At 44.1% G+C, this 24,954-nt stretch overlaps 1 protein-coding gene across 3 annotated transcripts in view; it reads left to right on the plus strand.

Moving 5' to 3' along the window:
* The window catches only part of LOC144755638 (glutathione S-transferase Mu 4-like), a 187,390-nt gene that overhangs the window by 86,528 nt on the left and 75,908 nt on the right, over positions 1 to 24,954 (plus strand). For all 3 annotated transcript variants that reach the window (XM_078644780.1, XM_078644781.1, XM_078644782.1), the window contains 2 exons: positions 11,525 to 11,589; positions 23,935 to 24,016. In XM_078644780.1, the coding sequence (XP_078500906.1) occupies positions 11,525 to 11,589; positions 23,935 to 24,016 (147 nt within the window). The remainder of the gene's footprint in view (positions 1 to 11,524; positions 11,590 to 23,934; positions 24,017 to 24,954) is intronic.

A 24,954-nucleotide genomic window follows, 5' to 3' on the forward strand; every position in this document is an offset into this window, starting at 1 on the left:
AACTTTAAATCAACTGAACTTTGAAATGCAGTGCTAGACGTTAACATTTATCTAAAACTAAGTACCAGATAAAACATGCAAATATTTAAGCACTTTAGAATGCGCACAAAGTAAGCGTCTTCAACTCTTTGTACGGTCACCAGATGTCATTCTGAGGGTAGCATTGACGTGACAATTCACAGATTGTGCCACATGTATTAAGCTACATTCACTGGTGAAGAGCAAATATCACATGGTGGCAAGTAAGGCTATTTGGAAACCTCTGCACAGGTTGCTTTTCTTACTTCTCTATGGAGGCCCGAACAGCCAATGTCCATTACGAGTTTTAAAAACACTCCATGACATCTGAAGTAGCCTCAGCAAGCATTTTAGGTCGAGCCTGCATGCAGCACACATGCGCTGTAGCTTGGCACGACCTAATATATCTACTTTTATTTTTTTAAACACACTAAAAAAAGGTGCTTCACGCCTGCCCGTTGCTTAATGTTCCTTGGCACCCTTCTCACTGTTTTGCTGCCTTCTAATTCGGCAGCACTTGCAAGGCGTCACTTACTGCGTAACTTCCTTTTTAGGGCTTGGGCTCTGCGTACACTGCGCATGCAGTGTCGCGCGGCGAGAGTCCTATTCCCGGCGTTTTGAAAATGAACCTTGAAATTCCACATAGCTCGTGCGTGTGGATTTCCAAGGTCCATTTTCATTGGCCTTTGCGTGCGTGCTGTTTTTAAACAGAACACGCAATAGGCCATAGGCGGTGGCGTAGCTCCGCCAATGGCCTATTGGTGTCTGTTACGCGCACCAGAGGCCATATGTTTTGAATTATCGCGGCTTGACAGCCGCGATAATTCAAAACATATGCTCGCAGTGGCGCGCGCGCGCACCACTCGGGTTTTTTTTTTGCTGCCGTCAGTACCTGCGCCGGTCTGCTGAGCTGGGCTGCTGTCATTACCTGCGTCGCTCTGCTGTCGCTGTCGCCGGCAGTACCTGCATATCTGGCTGTGCTGGGAATCTTCGGTACCGGATCTTCTCTGTCTTTTGGCAGCTGGTGCCCAAGTTCGACTGCTGCTTTTAATGTGCTTCTGTTGCTGCACCAGCGCTGCAGTGACTACATACCCTATAATTCCCAGCACTGACTCACTTTGGTGCTGACGTCACCGGCTGGCTGTGCTGGCGTTTATTTTCTTCAGCCCATGACACGTGATGATCGCGGTAAGTGACAGCTGCATGTCCAGTGTCGTCGGCAGTGAAGCAGTCAGGATCTTATTTTCAGCATCCCTCCAGAGCTCTTCTTTAGGAACACCTGACTCCGGTTGGTGCCTAGAAGTGGAGACAACGCTACTGTTCCTCTTGTGGCACCAACCCCTTGCACTATATGCTAAGCAACCTTATATACGGATAACCCAAATGTCTCAGAAGTTCCCAAATAATAAAAGTACAAATATAACGTGGCAACTATACAGGGAAATTTCATCGATACACTGGTGTCTGCTGCAGCGCCGTGTTGCCATACTAATTGTCGGTGGAGCGCTATATACAATACCCCCACGGGTCGCGCTCCATTCTGGCAGCATTTAATAAAAAATGGTCCACACCGCAAACACCCTAGGAGCAAGGCATGCAGTGATAGTTTGTGCAGGTGGATGTGCCTGAGAGGAACCAAGGTGCACAGTACATCTAATGTGTGGCATATCATCACACATTGCTATTTGACCTTAATGTGGTAGGAGCAGGTTTGCGTGTCTCAAGCCCCATCATTGTGATGAAACCGATCACAAAAGATTGCCCCCGACATAATATGATCGAAGCACCGTGTTTAAGATGGAAAATGTGTGGTAGATGTCTTGAACATGTACTTTAACTGCCAGTATTTAGTTTTACTTAGCAGAAAATAGTATGAACAAAGGGAAATGTTTCTAGAGAAAAGTAAGCACATTTGGGGAGGTGGTGATGGTTCACAATACATTGTTATGTTAGGCTATGTTGTGTTATTCTGCTCCCAAGTACTTTATGTGGCACCTAACAAGTGAACCGGGGCTCAGTGTGCGACATTCAGGCGTTAACTCTCTGTGCAGAGTACAAGCAGTTATACACAGAGCTTAAAGTAGGCCGCCCTCTCATCAGAACGCCCCGTTTCAGCTCTGTAAACCAAGAAGTAATTAGGGAATTATTGCTCAAGGTAGCGTTCCCGAATAGACATGCTGGACAGAGGCTATTGACGCTCTCTCAGTAATGTACAACTTCTCTACAGTAACATGGAATTTGGGACCCCCTCTGTGATTAGTTATACGACCAGGGAAAAGAGAGGATTACACTACACATACAATATCAACAAGTTTCCCCCATGGTCAGATCATAGTTTCATTTGTGGCATAGCTCCTCAAATTTTGACTTCTCTACAGTAACCATGAACAGCAATATTTGAATGGTGTGAAAACACAAACAAAGGAGAAAAATGCAGATTTTAAACCACCTACTAATGATAGTCTGGAAGGAATAAACATGACCAGACGCACACGCTCACCAGACGTAATTGCTTTTCACGGGCAATATTTAAACAATAGATGTTTACTCCACATAAAATGAACACATTTGTGTTCGTCATCATAAGATTCAGTCATTTTTACCGATCTACAATTGAAAGTGTGTGGCAAACAGATTTGGGACAGCATGTACCAAAAGGTGTACCATATCTTAAAATGTCTGCACATCAAATGCGAGTACTAATCCTTTCCTACCAGCCCAACTTTGCCCGCCAACTGCTTTTTGTTTGTGTGTTTGAAGCAGCGTCTGTGTGTAATATGAGTTGCAAGAATAGCATCTGTTTACAATTGAACATTCCAAAAATCCCTTCTTCTGCCACATTCACATCTCTCAAACTACGTTTGGTTTCTCATCTCTTTTGACACTATATTGTCCCCATCCTTCCTAGTAACTCTCTTCGCTATCTGTGTCAACCGCTACCTCTTCATCACACCTGTGACCCAGTCTTTTATGTATCTCTGATTCTTCAGATTTTTGCTGAAGAATCAATCCACTCCATCCTCTTGCGCCCTTTATGTACTTTACTTTTTCGGCTTCCTAAATGGCAGCATTTGTTAGTGGGTTTCGAAAAAAATAAAAGGTGTATTTACGGTGATTTTTAATTCTCCCATTAACAAATATGTAAGTGAAGGTTGCTTTAAGTGGGATAAAGGTAAGCGGAAGCAGCTTTTTTCTTTAAAATTACGTATTCTCACAGCCAGCTTTAGGAGTGTTAGTATGTATGCACCCTCCTAATGCAGCTTTTTCCGTATTTCTATCTCGCCTTCTGCCCTATCTCTCGTACTCCTCTCCATCAAATGCTCACATTGCCCCCCCACCCTCCTTCATCTCTTGTACACTGACAGCAATCTCTTCCCATGTTCTCTGTTGGTGCCGTATTCCCCAGAACTCGCGTCAAAATCTTCCTCAGGGACTCCTTTCTCTTCATCGCCCCCTCAGATTAACTTTCAATCACCCCTTCAGTCTCTTCAAGCGTCACGTATTTACAGTCGACCCCGTACTCTTTAGAGCACCTTAAAGTTTGTCTCACTTTCTCTTACTTACCTCACCAGTGCCTTCTGACAATTAGCTGAGCTTGAGTAAATGACTTGAAGTGTAATGTATTGTAGCAATGGAAACATTGCAGTTCAACCACAATCAACACCTTTAGAGAAGTGCATTGGTTTTAGAGCTGTTCAGTTTTTATTAAGATTCTGTTGCCTGTACATTTTCTACCCCCCCAAAGCATTGCAGTTGACTGTCTGAGCATTGTGTGGAATTCAGTTATTTGCAATTCCACACCAATTTTACCTCCTCACCTGGTCTGTGATGTTTTCACATAGCCACAATTCACATAAATACACTCCACACATGCAACAGGGTGAGCAGTGTTTGAGTATGCAGGGTGAGCAGTATGTGAGTATGCAGGGTGATCAGTATGTGGGTGTCCAGGGCCAGCAGTGTGTGTGTGCAGGGTGAGCAGAGGGTGAGTATGCAGGGCGAGCAGAGGGTGAGTATGCAGGGCGAGCAGAGGGTGAGTAGGCAGGGCGAGCAGAGGGTGAGTATGCAGGGCGAGCAGAGGGTGAGTATGCAGGGCGAGCAGAGTGTGAGTATGCAGGGCGAGCAGAGTGTGAGTATGCAGGGCGAGCAGAGTGTGAGTATGCAGGGCGAGCAGAGTGAGTATGCAGGGCGAGCAGAGTGTGAGTATGCAGGGCGAGCGGAGTGTGAGTATGCAGGGCGAGCAGAGTGTGAGTATGCAGGGTGATCAGTATGTAGGTGTCCAGGGCCAGCAGAGTGTGTTTGTGCAGGGCGAGCATGCTTTCACCAGTCACACGCACACCACCAGCCGCTACTGCACGCTTTCATCAGGCACACATACACCAGCAACCATCAATGCACGCTTTCACTAGGCATAAACACACCACCAGCCATCAGTGCACGCTTCCACCAGGCAGACACACACACCAGCCGGCAGTGCACACTTCCACCAGGCACACACACCACCAGCCATCAGTGCACAATTTCTACAGACACACACACCACCAGCCATCAGTGCACACATCAATTGTTAACGCATCCACAATTAAGTATTGTAGCTATCACAGTATTGCGCACTTTACATTTAAACATAGTCATCTAAAGCCCAGCATGCCACCATTGCTACAATTCCGATCCAACCCACATAATTCCACTACACACCACATGCATACACTCCATAACACATGGCGAAAAGACATTGCCATTTGCTCTAACTCCAATAAATCCGAGACCTATTGCATTTCCAATGCTTGTTTTTGTGTGTGTGGAGCATGGTCAAAGTACAGATTAATTTAACTTAATTAGTGTGTGTCCGTTGCTCCTGCTGTGAATTGAGGTAGTTTCTTTTTTATTCATGAGCACCAGTTAAGTTATACAAATTCATCTCCCAGCAAAAAAAAATTAAAGTGAAGTGATTTTTCCAAGAATCACAGAATGTGATGCTATGCAAAAGCCCTCCTTTGTTGTAATTGTTAAGCCATTTATGCACCACTCTGAGTCGACTTAAGGCAGTGCTGTTTTCAGTCGGCAACAGTAAACGTTCTATCCGTGTACTTTAACTGTTCCCGTTATAAATTCAGGCATGGAGACTGCCTTGCACTGGCTGAAAACGGGGTTACTGGAAGGCATCCTTTTGTTAGGAGCATCTGCATTGGTTACCTGGTTATTTCATGACCGTTAAAACTGTTCTCAAGAATGCTGCCAATTAGCATGTTCCATGTTACCGTTGCTGCTACCCCAATACACCCTACTCCAATCTACCCCTTCCAATCAACTCAACTCTACCCAATCTCCTGGACTCTAATCTTCCACATTCTACTCTACCCTACCTCGCTCTAATTTACCTCGCTCTAATTTAATCCATTCTTCTAACCCACCACATTACACCCCACTATGTTTTAGCCATGCTGAACAGCAGCCACACTGGTGTAACACACGGCTAAATCGTATTGCCATAGCCAATAGCTCATACATAGGCAAGACCTATTGCTTTTCCAATGCTTGTGGTATGTGTCTCTGTTTGTTTTTGTTTGTTGTTGACTGGTCTTTTAACCCCTTCTATGCTAATGAGGGAATGGTTCCGTCATGAGCATAAGTGCCAGTATGCTCATGACGGAATCGTTCCATCATGAGCACACTTTAAAAATATCCCGCTGCTGTAAACAGCAGAGGGATTTCCCCTTTTTTTTGTGTGCTTTGGGAGGTGGGTTAGAGCTTCCCCACTAACCTCCCAAAGCATGGTTTGTGTTTTCATAATAATGACGATGGCACGCTGTCAAACAAAACTTAGCCCCACAAGCACCAAAACTGTGAAAGTGTCTCAGCCCCCTGAGCACTGAAAAACATGGGAGGGGTATCGTTGGAAAGGGGAGAATCTCCTCAGTCCAATGGTACCCTTCGCTTGTGGGTCCCTGCTTGGGGATCGTCCCAGAAGCAGGGATCCACCCACTAGCCACCAGGAAGGAGGGAGCACCCCTTGGGCAAAGGCCTTTGCTCCCCCCTATAAAATTATGCCAGACAGCCTTTCTGCCTCCCCTGGGGGGAAGATGTGGCAGTAGCCCCTGATCTGCCCCCCTCGGGGAGCAGAAAGCCCACAAGGCCCCAGGGATTTTTTTTATTTTATATATAGACATAGGAGTGGGGACTGCCCACCACCCAAAAACACGCTAGTCTTTCTGGCCCCCCGGGAGGCAGATGGGGAAATGGCCCCTTATCGAAAGCCCACTAGGTGCAAGGGATTTTTTTCTCCCAAAGTTCGGTGTGGGGGCTGCCCAGCCCTCCCCCCCCCAAAAAAAAATGCCAGTCTTTCTGCCCCTGCCAGGAGGCTGATGGGGGACATTAGCCCCTGATCTGGGCAGAAAGCCCACAAGGCACCAGGGAATTTTTTAATATACTTTAAGGTGGGGGCTGCCTATATTTGGCATGCCAATGCCCCCCGTCCCCCAAAATGCTAGTCTTTCTGCCCCTTGGGGCAATAGCCCCTTATCTGCCTCGGGGGGGGCTGAAAGCCCAATAGGCATCAGGGAATATATTTATTTAGGGGTATAGGCTGCCCAGAATGGGCATGACAAGTGCCACAGTCTTTCTGCCCCCGCCCCCAGGAGATGGATGGGGGCAGTAGCCCCTGATCTGCCCCCGAGGGGGCGTCGGAGAGCCCGCTTGGCACCAGAGATTATGCTGGCTTATTTTTGGGTGGGGGTGGGAGCTGTCCAGTATGGGCATACCTATGCTCCCACCCCCCAAACAAATAGCCACAATCTTTCTGCCTTGACTGTCCTCTAGTGGGGACACGTTCTTCCGCTTCTTCACCATGCAACTGTAGCCTATGTATCTATTCAAACCAGTTTTTCCTGAACTCTGAGACTGGAGCAACTTGGCTGATACCCGGTGGAGCTGCTAGACCGCTTTAGAGGAGATTGACCTTGGTTTCCCTTTGACCGTCACCTACCCAGCCAGAATTGGGCACAGTTCTTCCTCGTCTCCCTTCTATGGCTCCTACCATCCCTCCTTCCTACGAATTCTCGCAACATTGTAGCTGGGATCTCAGCTTACCAGACCTTGGACGCGGTTTTTACCAGTTTACCGGCTTTTGCCCCGTTCACCCTCCCACCCCCTCTTTCATGCTCTCTTTCATCCTCCCCTACAGCTTTCCCTCTTTCATTCTTTGTCTACTTCCTCTGCTCCTATTCCCTCTCCCCTTAATCTCTCCCCTTGCCTGCTACACTGCCTAGCCCCTGTCCCTTGTGCCCTTTAAGTAAGCTCTCCCCTTGTTGGGTAAAGATCCAATTAATACTCTGGAGTCTCAGCGATTCCTCTGAGAGAGTCCACAGCACCAAGGGAGCCACTCACAGTTGAGGTATGGTATGGCGCCACTTGCCAAAGCACTCCCTCTCCCCTTTTTGGGGAAAGATCCAGTAGGTAGGCCTTGGAGTCTCAGAGATCCCTCTGAGAGAATCCACTGCGTAAAGGGAGCCTCTCGCAACGGAGTTGGGGGAATGATACCACTTCCCCTGGGATCACAGCTTACTGGACTTTGGACGTAACTATTACTCGTCTACCGGTTTGTGCTCCGTCACCCTTCCCCTCTACTTTCATGCTGTGTCTCTCACCCTCCACTTCCTCTTTCCTTCCTTCATTCACTGTCTACTTTCCTGCTCCCTCTCCCCTGAATCTCTCCCCTTGCCTGCTTTTTCCCTTACGCATATTTCCTTATTGTTTGTCTCCACCTAACATGTAACTATGCTCTAACAACTGTGTAACCTTTGTAACGATGTAACCTGCAGCTATGATCGGATACTCATGTAGAGCGCTCTGATACCTCCGGGTCTTGCCAGCGCTATATAAAACCTTTCAAATAAAAAAAATAAAAATACCAGTGGATTTTGGGCCCTAGCGCAGCCGGCACATAGGAAAACCTAGCAAACCTGTACATTTTTGAAAACTAGACACCCAGGGGAATCCAGGATGGGGTGACTTGTCTGGCTCTCACCAGGTTCTGTTACCCATAATCCCATCCCAACCCTTTTATTGAAGCTGCCCTTGAGTTGGGACTGTTCTGGAGTAAATCACGTTTCCCCATATAACACAAGCATATCTATAATGTCAGTGCAATCTTTGCTTCAGATTTTGTCTGCTACGCAATTTGCTACTCCAAAAGTTAAGGAGGCCCACATATTTACAGTACGCAAAAAATAAAGACCTTTGCGTGACCTCAAATTGTCTTGCAAAAACTGCAAGCCTTCAAAGGGACAAGAACATGGAAATATAATTGCCGTTTTAGTTAGAAATGGCAGTAAATCTGAAAATCTATAACATTTCCTTGGATTGGGCACAATGTAAGTTTAAATATTACTGTAGGGCCCCACTCTGAATTTCATACACAGTAAAATATGCAGACATGATTATCCGTATTTCAGTTCTGTACCACTGTTTGTACAAGAAAGTTATTCTGTGAAGCTTGTTTTTAGTGAAGAATGTGAACTGTCCAGTTTATCTCCTGACCCGTGGAACTGCTGATAAACTTCAGCAGAGGAAATATTTTTTCCCTCAGCCAACCCTAGCTCCCTGCCCAATGCTCAATATTGTACTGAATTACAGTGGAGCAATCGGTGTAGCACCATACCTTTTTTGTGTGTGTGTGTGTGGGGATGTTTTATTATTATTATTTTTTTTTATTGGGAGTTCAGGCAGTAAGAGTAACCAATGTTTAAATATGTTAATCTGCTAAATCTCACAGGTTAGAAAAACAAAATACATAGTGCATCGCCAAGCAACTCAATTGAAGACTGGAAACCATTCAGAACTCGGCAGCCAGACACGTCCATGCACCTCTGGGAGTTCCACTGACTCCCAATACACAAACGCGCTCATTTCAAACTCCTCACCCGCATTCACGGTACTACACAGTTTAGGCCCTACCTATCTGAACAGTTGCATCTCCTTCCACCAACCACCCAGACACCTCTGCTTTGCAGAACCCCTACTGGCACACATCCTACGTCGAACCGGATCAGGAGGACGGGCATTCTCTTACATCGCTACCATCGGGTGGAACAGCCTCCCACTCCACATCAGAGCCTCCCCCTCTCTACTTGAATTCTGCAAGAAGCTGAAGACCTGTATTTTCAATTAACCAGGCTACCGTTGGCAGGATGGCGCTCACCTTTCCAGTGCCACGATACCCTTACGGGTGATAGTGCACTTTACAAATGCACATAAAATAGTACAAAGATAATGATTGTCACTAAAGCAACATAATACAAGAAGTACCCAAACGTGACAAAAGCAAAATGGTTGAAGGAAAAGTAAAACGTTCTAGGCATGGGAAAGAGGCACAAGGGAGGGGAAGGGTTTGACTGCCTCAAGAGAAACAATAAAATACCAATAAGCAGTGTAACATATGGGGTGCAGCTAATGGTCAACCCCATAACTCATCAGAAGACGGCGAAAGTAACCACCTTATATGGAGGGAAATATTTGCCGAACAGTGTGCACCACTACTCGCTGCACACAGGGCCAGCAGTAGCAATCCTTGGCAGCAAAGGGTGCATCATAACAATTACTGGGACTAGCGCAGCGTATGGTAGCACAATCCCCAGGCAGCCCAGAACCCAAAAACCTCAACACATAAAGTCACGAGGTTGTGTACATCGGTCAGCTCTCTGCTGGCAGGTTCAAAAAGATTCCCAAATTCAGTTAAAAATAGCTGCCTGATTATCCCCTATATAGGTATTGCACTCATCCATCACTATTCAGCCAGGCACTCTTCCTGGTTAGTCAGAGTATTTTCTCCAATGTCTTCCAACCAACAACAAGGATCCTATCCCCGTTCAATATGAGATCTACGACCAACAATTTGTTACATTGTTTAGTTTGTTTTATCTGTACTGTTTAACCTTTTTGGTGGTTGTTTCTAGATCAAGCCTCACACCTTTCCCTCATTCTCGTCCCAAAACAAATCTATAAAGATTGCCCCACACAGTTCTATCATGTTTGGAAGTGTTCCAAATTGTTTGCAATGCTGCACTACTGTTTTGTGATATACATTGTAGGTAGAGTTTATAGCAATGCATGGTTTGGGGTTAATATTCCAGCGAATAAATTGAAATAGACCGCCGTCACTTCCCCTAGTAAAACCAATTCGAAGAACTAACTTCTGAATATACAGCTCAGTGTTCTGAATCCTTTCTCGTGCCCACCTTCCCAGCCAGTGTTCCACTTCAACACACATTCAGTGCTCAACCAAGCTGGATAAATAGTTCTGTGTTTAATATGTGCTCCAGTCAGTCTTTGAAAGTACTCCATCAAGTGCATGAACTTGTATGTAGAACAGTAGTTTAGCTACTCAGAACGCCCGGCTGTACAACTAGAGGCTGGTTAAGCATTCGCCCAAAACGCATCCAACTTTGTGCGCTCAACTAACGGTCAGTTAATGTTTAGTGAGCTGCCCTCAAACATTTCTGTAGTTGTGTTGAGTGTGTACCGGCAGATCACTCCATTCAAACTTTGTACGTACTCCATAAAGGCTCACCTACCCTTGGAAAAACGGCTTCATGTGTATTAAACCCATGTTATAGAGGCCTAGTTGAGCATATGTTTAATAGCAGTGCTCTACTAACTAGTTTGAACATTTCAGTGGGGTTGTTGAAGTTCTTGAAAATGTGTTTTTTTTTTCTTCTCATGACTATCCGGTTCTATCTGTTGGTTACAGATCGGAGTACAGGGCATCAGACTGTCCTCTTTAAATAGGGTGAACAGTCTGATGTCATGGCCTCCATTCCGTCAGAGTGTCGAGGTAAGTCTTCCTAGAGCAGAGCCAGCGAGGGCTCTGCTGTGTGAAGACTGACACATGGGAAGATCTGCTGCCCAGTAATAAAGACCCACAGAAAATGAGTCCTGGGCCTAGCGAGGCGAGGAAGTGGGTGGTTCACTGGCAGGCTGAAGCAGGAGGGTGGGGCTATTGGAACAAATACATCCTGGGTGGGTGGTGAAGGGGGCAGTTTCGACTTTGTGGTGTGTGAAGGGAGCATAGTAGAAAATATGGCCTTTGTGGGTGGATGGGGCAGTGTTTGGTTGCTAGTTTGTTAGAAGTTGGGTTATTGTTTAGTTTCACTGTTATATTGAAGTGTGATCTGTTTGGAAATAAATTGGGTCTGGCAGTGTGGAAGATTTGGAATCTGCATAAAATGAGTCATGCTCTGTCTCAGGCTGGGCCACAGTGATTTGCCCCTTGCTTGATTGGGGGAAGGCGGTCATTGCTGAGCTTTATATGTATGGCCTTTATTCGGCCTTTTGCAGTAGAGTGAGCGAAGGTTTGGTGTAGGCTTGGGATGGTTTCTTCTTTTGAGTGACGTCTTACAAGGAGATCTGATGAACGAAAGCACATTGATTGATGGGTGTATATAGAAAGGCTGCAGTGCTGGCCCTATTGCGCATAGATCATTTTAGGAAGTGTTCTTTTGTCTTTCAGCTCCAGATTACGACAGAAGCCAGTGGTTGAAGGAAAAGGAAACTCTGGGACTGGACTTCCCGAACGTAAGATGTTTCTCAGGGTTTTGCTGGATAGGGGCGGGCCTGCGGAAGGGTAAACATGAGATGGTATAATGTTTCTTACCATGCTTCACACCTCTCATGTCCACTTCAAACTACAGTAAAATAACTGGGTATACTGAGAAGCATCAGTCAGTAAGTCTTGCTCACGTTCCTACATAAAAAGCACTATGGTGACCTTGTAAGGGATATGGAACATTGTGCAAGTACTGCAATATAATGCACAAGACGGCTTCAGCATCTTCATAGGTGGGCTTGGCCGTGTGGCACTGGCATTGCTGTGTGTATTTATTTTATTTATTTATTTTTTGACATTTAATATAGCGCGAACAAATGCCCGCAGGCGTCTCGGCGCTGTAATCTGCAGACTCTCCTCACTTTGGCTTCTGGACTCTAGAGATTAAACAGCCATGTTTTCAGCTGTTTCCTGAATGACAGCAGATTTGGGCTAGATCTGATGGATTGCGGAAGTGTGTTCCACAATTTTGGCACAATTTTGGGGCAGCCACCAGTAGGCAATATTGCATTAATACACTGACCTCTGTATACATTCGACCCTCCCCCCCCCCCATGCAGAGGACGCATTTCCTTCGATATGGGTAAACCTGGGGTGAGATTGGCACACTACAAGGCATTATACCCAGTCTTTTTTGTGAACCCCCTTATTTTTAGCCTGGATGTGGTAGTTAGATTGTGTAAAGTGCTGTTCCTACTTGTGTCTCATCCTACTTCTTGCCTGACGTTTTACTCCTGTGGTGGGCTGTCTTGTGACTGTCACCCCTGCTTTACCTATTGCGTAAAGTCATGGATTTCAGACATTGCTCACATTCAACGCTTGGGCTTGGAGAATAACTAACTGCACTGCTCTTGTGATCTCTTGTCTATGGCTTCTAAAGAAGTCTGACATCCGGTTCTGGGTGAAGTGCACTGGGCCTGTTGACAGGGTCTGCTCTTTCCTATCCTTCCCTTCTGTCGCCCTTGCAAAGATTACTCCTATTCAGCCCCTGTAACTGGTACCAGGGCACCCAGGCCACATCTAGTCTGGATGTGTTTTTTCCCTCTTACAAACACATTTCTTGAAAACAAGTGTTTATGTAGTAACCACCATGAGGCAGTTATTGGCTTTAAATTAGTATAATTGAATACACATGTAGTACATCATCCCACAGACTGCTGTGAGCTCATGACCATCTCCTCGACTGCCACTAACCTTCAGCTATTGGAGCCTCGCGACCTGCGTCACACAGATCCTCCACGAGCCATGAAACCATACAATGCTCACTCGGGGAATAGCTGCGCAAGCGAGATACTACACATCTCTTTTCCTTACACAAACAAACAAAACACAATAAGAAAATAAAAGTCGTAATGTACACCATAACGCAGTGCTTGTGGAAAAGTAAGATGAACTGTGCCTATGGAGAATATCATATTTGTAAACGTGCATTCCTTATTAACCTTCGTAGAGAATCTCATTCAAAACAAATATAAATGTACTGCAATAAGAAACATAACATATATATCCTCCGCAAAATGAGCTGATATTACCTTTTGTTACGCTAAAAAGTATTTTAATATCTCCGGAAACCCCTGATGCATGAGAACCTCTTTCAAAATTTCTAAATCTGCTTTGGAATATTGTTCACCAATAAACTTCACTTCTGGCCATCTGGTGTAATAATTTACCAGCACTAAAGCAAACTGTGAGTGGGGCAAAGAATGAAAGTCTCATGGGATCAATCCCTAATTTTGGCCCAGGGGTTTGAATGTAACTGCATGGGAGTCGCGGGGGGGGGGGGGGGGGGGGGTAGATGGTCGTAAAACCTTGTCACTTGAACAAATTACATAATCATGTACCATGCTATCGATGTCTATCCATCTGTGTCCACCAAAAATATTCATGTACTCTATGTCCACCAGATACCCTTCATGCTCTGTAGATAACAGAATACTTCTTACCCGTTCAGGAGGTACTGTTTTTTTCTGATCTCATTACTAAACCATTTTCTACTGACCATTCATCACATCTTTTGATGTAAGGTTGTATGATCACATCCACATTCCTTTCTTTTGGCCATCCCTCAACAATGAATTTGGTTACACACTTCAAACACTAGCTTGTTCAGCAGCATCTTTCCACACTTCTTCTGAAACAGCACACGTTTAATCTCAGCTGCCCCTATTGTGCAATCATCTAAATCTTCATCACAAGAACCTGAAGGTCTTACTGTTTTGTCTCTTCTAAGTTTATTGGAAATCGTGAGAGAAAATCTGCTCAGATGTTCTTCCACCAGAGATATGTACAACTTTAAACTGAGATTGTAGTCTGACAATGAGGGGAGTAGTGTTCCTATTAGATGCATATATATATATATATAGTTATATATATATATATATATACATTAAAGGTTTACACATGTTCATAAATTGTATAGAGCCATGCTTTCAAAATGTTTGTGCAAATCCATCTGGTCGGGATAAAAGCTGGCAGGTAAACAGGTTGTCGCCTTCTGCCTTTGAAGACGCACAACTCCCCCTTAGTTGGTTTTGTATGAACAAGAACTGTAGCGTAAAGACATATGTAAATGTTCTCAGATCTGTGGGGCGTACACCAATGAAATGAATAGATCCATTACGATAGAGAGATGCACAGGATTCGACTGTATGACCTTAAGGAGACCTCACAGGGCGGAGTCCAACATCAAGTAGGCGAAGTCCAGTCCATCCCGCACCCGATGTTGCTGTTGACCTTCCCGCCTATAGCTCGCAGTGCGCAGATGTCGTCGGTACTTCCCCGGATATCCTTGGCTAGTTGAAGGGAATGTAGAATACCATTAAACGTTCAATAGCTGTCCGGTTTCGCTGCGTATCACATCCTGCCAAGTTATGCCAGCACCTCGTCACACATGAGTTCTGTGTAGTATAATCAGATCGGCACATTATCCTGGGTGCTGTGCCATTAGGTATTGAAGAACTATACAACTGCTACACACTGGGTCATGCAGTCCGGTTCAGGAATACATCCTTGCCTCAGGAAACATTTATGGGAAGGCCAGGTGAGGTGGGCGAGAAAGGTGGGACAGTGAGAGGGATTGAGTTTGGGAAGACCAAAAGGTGTAAGGAGACCGCAGTGGTGTAACAGAGGAGCCAACTACACTTGTACGGGGGAGAGGAGGGGTGTACACCCTTATGTCACTAAAACAGTTTAGCCTAAGGCCTAATAAATCTCCAAGATACACGAGTCTTGGGGGCACTCGCCACACTCTGCAGGTAGGCCATCATTTTGCAAGACACCACTGCAAAGGGGTTATGATTTGTATAGCCCACAATTAAAAAGTAAATAACAATGTATTTGTATATACGCCAGAGCAGAGCGGCCCCGTTTAGCACAGAAGTCATGCAAGAATTACATCAAGCCAACGCGCTGCAGCTCGAATAAGCCAGCTGATTTCCCGGTGTGTGTTTTTTTTTTTTGTTTTTTTTTTAGCCATTACTTATTTTTCTTCAATGATTGACTGATGCAGATCTCGGGGAGTTTGTAGCCAGATATTAACACAAATAGACCATTTTAATCACCCTTGCTTTAAATAGTAATATAGCTAGTAGTGACATTTAAAGTTTACTTAAGTGGTTTCGGGGAATTATACTTTAAAAAGTTTAGAGATCCTTTATTTTGAGCAGCTATTCTGGAGTGGGTAACTCAGGTTGAGCGACCTGTGCTGCTGTCCGGTCTTCCCAAAGTCCGCATTGCTTGGTATCTTGGGTTGATGGGTGTAAGGATACAAATGAGGTATCAGAAGCGTTGCACTGTTGATAAAGTGTTTAATCCAAGAAAGTAGATTTACATACATAAGCCCACAACCGACTCCAGCAGCGTTCTTGTTGTAACTGCCTTCAACAACTGTAAAGGCAGTTACAACGAAAACGCATCTGCGAGGACATGCTTGAAGAATAACAAAGCACGAGGTATACAACATTATCACATTTAACATTACATATTTAAAAGATAACAGAGCGTGAAAGCACGCTCACAGAACAGATAGAAATGACGTGGAGATTGTGAGCCGCTCTTAAAGGAGAAAGAGCAACTCGCAACTCCAACACATCCCCTTTATTATCAAACAAAAGAAAAGTTATAAATAACAATATGAAAAGTCTGTTACATAGAAGTTGATTTACATCAAATAAAAGTCCTTACATTTCTGAGGAACAGAAACGTTGCGATGTGATCTTTGCGGACCTAAAGGTGGAGAAGAAATAACAGCTGATGTTTCTACCATTGGTGAAGAAACACAACTTGTAGGAGAAGTTGGCAACACCACAGGAGGAACAACATTAGTCATGGAATCAGTAGATGAACCATAATCTCCATCAACATTAATAGAATCATGATTCTTGTTAACAATGGATGAAGAAGGCATATTAACACAGAAATCCATACCAGAACTTGACTCACCTGAGTCATAATCAAGGAGACCCTTTCTTTTGGTAGAGATGATCTTGGAAGCTTGATCATTAGTAATTTTGACCAAACATCTTTTATTCCACCATCCCCTTCCTTTCAACAAAACAGCATTTTTAGAAACCTGAATAACCTTTACTGGTAACGTAAATTTAGACTTTCCTTTCCTAATCCTTGTAGGTTTTTTAATTAAAACCCAATCCCCAACAGATAACAAAATATCCTTAGTGTTTCTGGTATCCTGAAGCTATAAAGAAACAGCATCATGTTTAGACTCAACAAGTTTCTTAATTTTAAGCAAGTCATCCTCAACAGGAACACTGCTGTTAGTCAAATCATTCACCCAATGAGGACAGAGACTAGAAACAGCTGATCTGTGACGCAGCATTTTGAATGGAGAAACCCCTGTAGTACTGTGAGGAGTGTTATGGTAAGCCCAAAGTTTTTGCCTCAAGAAATCTTCCACCTGACAACCAGAAGATAAAGCAGTTTGGACTCCTTCCTTCAAAAATCTATTAATGCGTTCAACCAGACCATTTGACGAAGGAGAATAAAGGGCAACAGTAAGGTGTTTAATTTGTAAATTCTGAACAAAACTCAACATGTGATGGGATCTGAATTGAGTGCCATTGTCTGTGACAATAAGTTTGGGAGGGCCCTCAACATCAAAAACACTCTTCAAAAATGTGATAACAGCAGTGGTATCTGGAACTGAAACAAAATGAAAATATACCCATTTAGAAAAATAATCGATCAAAACTAACCTATGTCTCATATTTGCAGGAAGAAGCTCAAATGGTCCCGCAAAATCCAAAGCAACCTTTTCCCAAGCAGAATCAGGTAGTGGGACCATATTAATATGTGGTTCAAAAGTTCTCCAATGTTTATCAGAGATAAGACAAGTGCTGCAATCAGAGATCCACAACCTCACCTGAGAATCCAGGCCTGGCCACCAATAAAATTGCTTTAAATTCCTAATGGTTGCCGACACACCCATATGTCCCTCATGGCTCTTTTTAAACAAAAATCTTAGCTTAGACGGGTGAACTAATAAATCATGGCGAAATAAAAATCTAGAGACAATTGATAGCTCATTAGAGACTTGAGCAAAAGGTTTGACATTTGAAGAGATATTTCTCTCATGGGGCCAACCAGATCTGACATAAGACATAACACTTTGTAAAAGGGTATCATCAGCAAGTTCAGAAATCCATGAGTCTTTAGACAATGGGGAATCTTCATGTAATATGTCATCAATAAGTGCTACAACACACTCCACTTCATCTTCCACGAAGGATGACGCTTCCTCAACAGGCATTCTAGACAGACAATCTGCCTAGCATTCTTACCACCAGGTAAGTACTTGATATCAAAATTATACTCATGTAACTTGTTGAGGATTCTGACAAGCCTAGCCGAAGCTTTTCCAGTACCATTACCGTTTAACATAAAAATGAGAGGCTTGTGATCAGTCAAAATCAAAAAAATGAGTCCCCCAAAGAAAAGTCTTAAACTTCTCCACTGCCCAAGTGCAACCTAATGCCTCCTTCTCAATGGTACTATAATTTTTTTCGGAGGAGAGTAAAGACCGTGAAGCATATGCGATGGTATGCTCTTTGTTATCAAAGTGTTGAGATAAGACTGCGCCAATGCCCAATTGGCTGGCATCGACAGACCCACAACAAGGCTGGCCCGAAGTGAAAGGAGACAGAATGGGTGCAGATGTAATCAACACTTTGATCTCAGAGAATGCTCTTTGAACCTCATCAGACCAAACGAAAACTTTCCCCTTGCGCAACAATTCTCTCAAAGGCTGAACAATTAAAGAAAACCCTTGGATGAAGCGAGAATAATACTCGCAGAGACCAAGAAATGACTTAAGTGTATCTTTATCCTTGGGAGGAACAGTGTCTCTAATAGCAGAAATGAGTGACTCTTTGGGTTTGATTCCATCCTTGGTGATACAGTGACCAAGGTAGTCTAGTTGAGTTACCTGGAATCTACACTTTTCCTTCCTGAGAGTAATTCCAACATCCTTAAAAGCAGACAAAACCCTTTCCAATATGAGATTGTGTTCTCTATCTGATTTAGCAAAAATGAGGACATCGTCCTGAAAGGCCTGTACCCCAGAGATATCCTTGAGGATCGTATCCATGAATTTCTGAAACACGCTTGCTGCAGAGGCAAGACCAAACGGCATGCGTAGATACTTGAAAGCACCAAATGGTGTAATAAAAGTGGTAAGATCTTGACTCTCTGCGGCAAGCGGTATCTGATGATACGCTGATCTGAGGTCTAATAAAGAAAACACACTTGCCCCACCTAAGTTTGTTAACAAATCTTGTACCTTGGGTAGGATGACAGTCAATTATTATGTTCTTGTTCAGGGTGCGAAGGTCCACACAGAGACGAATTTCGTTATTCCTCTTTTTAACGATAACAATTGGACTTACCCATTCTGATGAGTCCGTGGGTGTAATAAGACCCTCCTTACAAAGTTTGTCAAGCATAGCTTTCAGATCCTGCCTTGTACTGAGAGGAATGGATCTCACTTTGTGCACAACAGGCGAAGCATTCTTTTTGAGTTTGATTAAATGCTCAAACTTTTTTATGTTACCAATTTTATGACAGAAAATCTCACTAAATTTGTTAACTACATTGCTAACATTGGTTTCCAAATCACTTTCAATAAAATTGATTGACTGTTCTAGAAGCCTAATAGGATTGTCGGAGCCAGGAAAAAGTGTAATCCCCAATCTGGCTAAATCTTTCCAGCCAATTATGTTTTTTCCCTTCACAGCTACATACATTTTAGTAGTGATTTTCCTACCCAAGCATGAAAGGACATCAATAAAATAACCAGACATGTCAATGTCATGATCCCCCAAATGCTTTGGGATGAACATCAGGCTGAGATAATTGTCTACCTTTCCAATTTTCTATAAACAACCAGTCCGGAATTATTGTAATGGGAGCGCCTGAGTCAGCCATCACATCAATAAGAATATTGGAAATCATAGCTTGACAATAAGGTCCTTTGATTGAAACTTCCTCTAAATTGTCATCTGATAAAGCTAAAAATAATTTCTCAAAATCTTGTGAGCATGAATGGGGAGTAGCTTCAATAGAACTGACTCTGACAGTGCTTTTCTGAGATTTACAAACAGACATAAAATGTCCTAATTTACCACATTTAGTACATTTTTTGAATGAAGCTGGGCAATTTGGATTGTTTCCCAAATGATTGCGAGATCCGCACCTGAAACAGAAATTATTGGGTTTCTTAAAAGGTACTCTATTAAATCTGCCTCTGGTATCAGTGGCTGAAACTTGAATATCCTCATTAGATACCAAAGCTACGGAGGAGCTTGAGGAGGAAAAATCATTAGTAATAACCTTAGAAGAAACAATAGATCTTTCTATACCCTTAGCTATATCAATAGTTTCACTCAATGTTGGATTTGCACAACCCAATAATCTCTCTTGAATTTTCTTTGAAGCACAATGATATACAAATTGATCTCTGAAACAGGTATCTAACACAGCTCCAAAATCACATGTAGAAGCCAAATGTCTTAAAACTGAAATGTAGTCTTCTATAGACTCATCTATATTCTGCTTTCTCTTCATAAAATTAAAGCGTTCTAAAAGAATACTGGGTACTTCTGTGAATTTCCTGGAGTGTCTAGCTAGACCCTCAGCATACACATTCCAACCTTCCTCAGCACCTGCAGGAGGTGGAATTTGAGGTAAATTGTTGAAGACTTTTTGTCCTTCAAAGCCCAGATGACCATACAAAAGAGCAAATTTCCTTTTTGGATCATATTCGATAGCATCATTGGCAACTAGGTAATTCTGAAATAAATTAAGCCAGTGTTTCCATGGAATTGCAGGTTTACCTGGTGATGGTAAAAAGTCAACTAACTTAAGAAGTTGGTTATTAGAAGCCATGAGAAGAAATGTTAAAGATTGCCTAATAAATGATGTATATTTGTGATAAGTTCTCCTTGTAAATAGTAATTGAGTAAGGCAATGAAATAAGTAGGTCAAGTTGATGAATGTAAAACTTGTTTTCAAGTAGCAAAAATGTACTTCTGTGAATTATAATGAAAAGTGGCTGATATAGTCATTTGTAATGAGAAAAAAAACCTGTATTGTTGGTTAATTTTTATAATAAATATGTAAAATTGTAAATGGTGTGCCTGTCACCGAAGAGCAGGCAATTCTTACCCATAAAATCTTCTTAGCGTATGAAATTGGTAATAAAATCCTGTGTTTTCAAAGAGAAAAGACGATCGGTAGAAATGTTGCTAGGCAACTGCTGTTTTTCCTTCACGGAAAGGTAACTGAAGCTTAGACACACCCAAAACGAGAAATTAGCCAACCAGGGCCTCGAAATGTGAAATAGGAAATCGTCATCACGTGAGGGGTTGAACTAATGCTACCATCCAATTGTCGAGCGTTTGTTAGGGAAGAAGCAAACTTCTCTGCCAATTGGAGAGCGTAGGGCGTCGTGAGCTGGTGAAGGAGATTTCTTCGTGAAAAATCTCAAAATCAGCTTTTCCTCTTGCCGGTCGGTGGGCTGCAGTGACCCTCGTCGCCAAATGTAAGGATACAAATGAGGTATCAGAAGCGTTGCACTGTTGATAAAGTGTTTAATCCAAGAAAGTAGATTTACATAAATAAGCCCACAACCGACTCCAGCAGCGTCCTTGTTGTAACTGCCTTCAACAACTGTAAAGGCAGTTACAACGAAAACGCATCTGCGAGGACATGCTTGAAGAATAACCAAGCACGAGGTATACAACATTATCACATTTAACATTACATATTTAAAAGATAACAGAGCGTGAAAGCACGCTCACAAAACAGATAGAAATGACATGGAGATTGTGAGCCGCTCCTAAAGGAGAAAGAGCAACTCGCAACTCCAACAATGGGCTGGGAAGGGGGCCAGGGAAGAGGTTGGTGATGAGGCGACCTCCTGACGCAGTACCTTGGAAAGGAATCATTCGGCTCTGGCCGCTGGCGGTGGCTGAGTCTCCCCACCCGGTTGGCAGGTGGCTCTTTGCCATGTGCGCGTGGTGCTGCTTTGCCGGAATCCTGTCTCTGCCGGGCTCTTGGACAGACCTTGACCCGTCCTCGATCAGTCGTGCTCCCCCACTCTACCTCCCAGGAATTCTGGCCCCACTCCACGCCAGAGACTAATTGCTGCTCTTTTTTTCAGTTATCTGGGTGAGTACGGTTGCTGTGTTGAGTAGACAGTAATTGAACTAATTGCCGTATTTATCCTCTCATATTATCCACCGCTTGGTGTGCGCCTGGCTAGGTGTGTGCACCAGTGTGTTGATACGCGTGTATCTGTCTGTGCGCCTTCGTAGGTCTTGTCTTTTTGCATCCATTATTGTGGTGCGTCTGATAGAGGTCTGTCCACACCTTGCTGTGCGCGGCCCAATTGTGTTGTGTGCCTGTGCTCGTCTACAGTATGTAAACAGCAGAGCGCACAATCCCTGCTCATCAGTGTTCCCTTTAGTGTCGCCATACATTGGATGCAATTCACTTTTGACACCAGGTCTGTTTTTAACAACACCCAGCAGCGCTCTTCCTTGGAGTCTAGTTTCTGAGTTCATAAAGTTTTAGGAATACGAGGGCTGGCATACAACAAACCCAGAGTGCCACCCGCTGTGATTGAAAAGGTCTTCGATCTGTCTGGGGTGTTTGAAGGGATTCTACATGTTTTGGAAACGGGCAATATGGCTTCGGGGGCCACGGGATTCCGGTCTCCGGACATTATGAGGCACCGTTGTCCCGAGACCTTTATATGAGCAGGGGGAAGGTCTGCTGTTGTAAAAGGACGTTTTACTACGTTCTTCTCACTGAGGCCTGGGCAGAGTTTAACATAATTACTTTTTTTATGGCGCTTCATCCCTCATTTCTGCAGTTTTTAAGGGCTGTAAATAAGATGCCACCGTTTTGCCATTTATAGTAAATACTCAGCAGCCAAGAAAGGGTTGCCATTATCCCAGGAGTTGTGGGGCGAAAGGCTAATGTGTCATGTGTTCATGAGGTTTTTTGCCTGCCCATCCCAAGGTAGCTGGGGATCTGATGCCGTTAAAGGCATGGGTGGGGGAGAGGGGGTGGGGTTTAAGATGGAAAGGGAAGCTGCAATCAGCCGCAATAACTCAGTGGGTCATAGCGTGTGCTGCAGAGAGAAAAGTGCAGCACCTCAGAAGTCACATGCCAATGTTTAGTCTCTCCCATTTAAGTGCAGACTTAAGGATAATAATTTTGTGACTCAATTAGTTTAAAGTGCATTAAGACTAAGAAGGGAATAACTAGTGCAAGTTCTTCTGTTGTTGCAGCGACTGAGTAAATCCATCATTGGCCCGAGACATTAAACTGATTACAAATTCCCGATTTCGGAGCAGGGCCTTACCAGTTCATAACACGCCTCTAATCGCAGCGGCCCGGTTCGCTGACGGCCCGTGAAGTGTGTGTGAATTAAACAGGAGAACCTGGCAGCAGGCTCCATTGACACTGTTGCGGCATGGTTGCCCTGTGGGCTGAGCACCTGCTGCAGTGGTCTTTCTGTAACCTATTAGCTTCGACCTCTACTCAGCCTTTCAGCCTTGTGAGTTTGGTGAAGGGAAGGCGGTTGAAATGGGTTGTCATGTAAGCGCACAACGGGCAGCCAAGGTGTCATGGGTGCTTGTGTAAGCATGCGGAATTGGACCCCTTATCATTGGGTGGAGAGCAAAATACAGCAATTATCCCAGTTCATTAGCCTCCGGCGCCACCGTACCTGGCACGCTTTTGGCAGCTATGTCCCTGTGTAGGCGCATAGAAACATTTCTATTTTTTTCGAGGGCGCCATACGAACGGCCAGGGCAGAAATGTCCCTGTTTCAGCAGATGACTAACTCAAAGGTGGAATTAGGCGCGCAGATACTTATACTGCAGTCTGTCCAATTGGTGATGTCACTGCTTGTGCTCTTCAGAGCCCCCGAGCAGGTACATATGTTTGGGTAACAAAATACCTCCTGGATGCAGATGGCAGGTTTTGAGAGGGGGTGGGGGCTGTGCTCCTTCGAGGCCTGGGCTCCTGGATGTTAAACCCTATAATGGGGTTAGACAAGAAAGCTCGCTGCTCCGTGACCTCACTTAATTGTACGACGGCCAGAGACATGGATATAATAAAGGGGCCTTGAGGGAAGCGGTGAGCGGGAGGGGTTCACTATAAGATTAGACAAAAAACACACAAAAAAAAGACCAGGAGTGGTGTGCGCGTGCTGTTAGGAATGCAGTTGCCATTGAAACCTGACCCAAAACAGATGGCCCTGCGTGCTGCTGCTGGCTCCATGCTTTTGGCCAATTGCGTGCTGAAGCCAGACGCAAAGGCCAGTAGCATGTAAGCACCACATGCACAAGCTTCTACTGAAGCTGAAGTGATTCCAAGAGGTCGATTTCCTATGCAGCGCATGCGCGCTGCTATAGGCTCGACCTAAAAAGCCTATGCTACTCTGAGGCTTAAAAACACTTTAAACACCAGACTTCAAATACTTTTTATTCTTTGTTACTGTGTTCTGTGTTATCGGTGTAGCTATATGGAATTGTTTCATTCTATGGACAGTTTATATAAGCTATGTAGGAATTGGTTAATCTAACATTCTATGTATTCTGAAGAGAAGCTATGTTATTATTGGATCACTTAGTGTTCTGTAGTGGAATGTACTTTGATGTTTGAATGTTCAGAGCAGTTGGAGGACTTTCTGGGCCTTTTTACATCTGTACTAATGATGCTCCTGTTGCTTCAATAAACTACTCTTGCTGGATATCTGTGTGTACCTGACGCTTCATGTTCATTTTCAGCTTCCATACTTGATCGATGGGGATGTCAAACTCACTCAGAGCAACGCCATCCTTCGGTACATCGGACGCAAACACGATTTGTGTAAGTAGCAAAGCAGTTTGTGCAAGAGCCCAGTACTGCACCTTGTTTGCCAAGGACACTGAGCGTCTAACTGACCAGACTATACCGAAGAGAGCTTCTGAATGTGATGCCTTGATGCAAAATGTATTAGCCATTGCATCTGCAGAGGGCTTCCCGAGTGCTCCCTATCTCATGTCAACCTCACTTTAGCTTGTGGTATTGCTAATTCCGTTGCATATTTAGTCTGTGGTACACATTTCTTCACCCGCTCTTGTGCTCTGCTTGTGATTCTTTCAGACCCCTTTTGCTGTAGGTTTGGTGATTGCATGGTGCTATCTGTGCTGTAACGTATACATCTAAGTTTAATCGCGCTGAGTTAAATGGGAAATGGTCGAGTGGGAGCTGTGACTCTTCAGACTGCATCAACACAGAGAACAGAAGACCTGCCGCACAACTAATCGAGGGGAGGTGGATACTGGCCCATACATACACCTGACTAACACTAACATTACAAGGTACAATTCAGGCAAGGATTTAGCATATTTAAAGATGGAGTTACCACCATTACTAACCACATTTTCAATGTTTAGCTGCTGTTTGGAGTCAGGAAATAGAAGCATTAGCACAATTCACTTTGTTAAATGGTGTTTTCTGAGTCCTAATATTTGATTTGTGTGCTCAAGGCTGCTGGCCTGGATGTAAAGAGGCTGGAGTGGTTTCTGTTGATACAACAGCTCGCCTTGAGTTGTCTGTACAAACGCCTCTCTCGACTCTGCTCAGTACTGCTGTTTTTAGCATTAGTTATGGGGAGGTAAACAAAAGGGGGGATTACATTTTAGTTTGCATGATATCCAAGCTTTTTTTTTTTTTATCCGGCAAAAAAGTATGTGTGAGGAGGTTGTGTTAAATGAGAGACCAGAACCCAGTTGTACAAGAAACTCATGAATCATTGAGGCGGG

Source organism: Lissotriton helveticus, chromosome 5_1, assembly GCF_964261635.1.
Source record: "Lissotriton helveticus chromosome 5_1, aLisHel1.1, whole genome shotgun sequence".
Taxonomy (NCBI): Eukaryota; Metazoa; Chordata; class Amphibia; order Caudata; family Salamandridae; genus Lissotriton; species Lissotriton helveticus.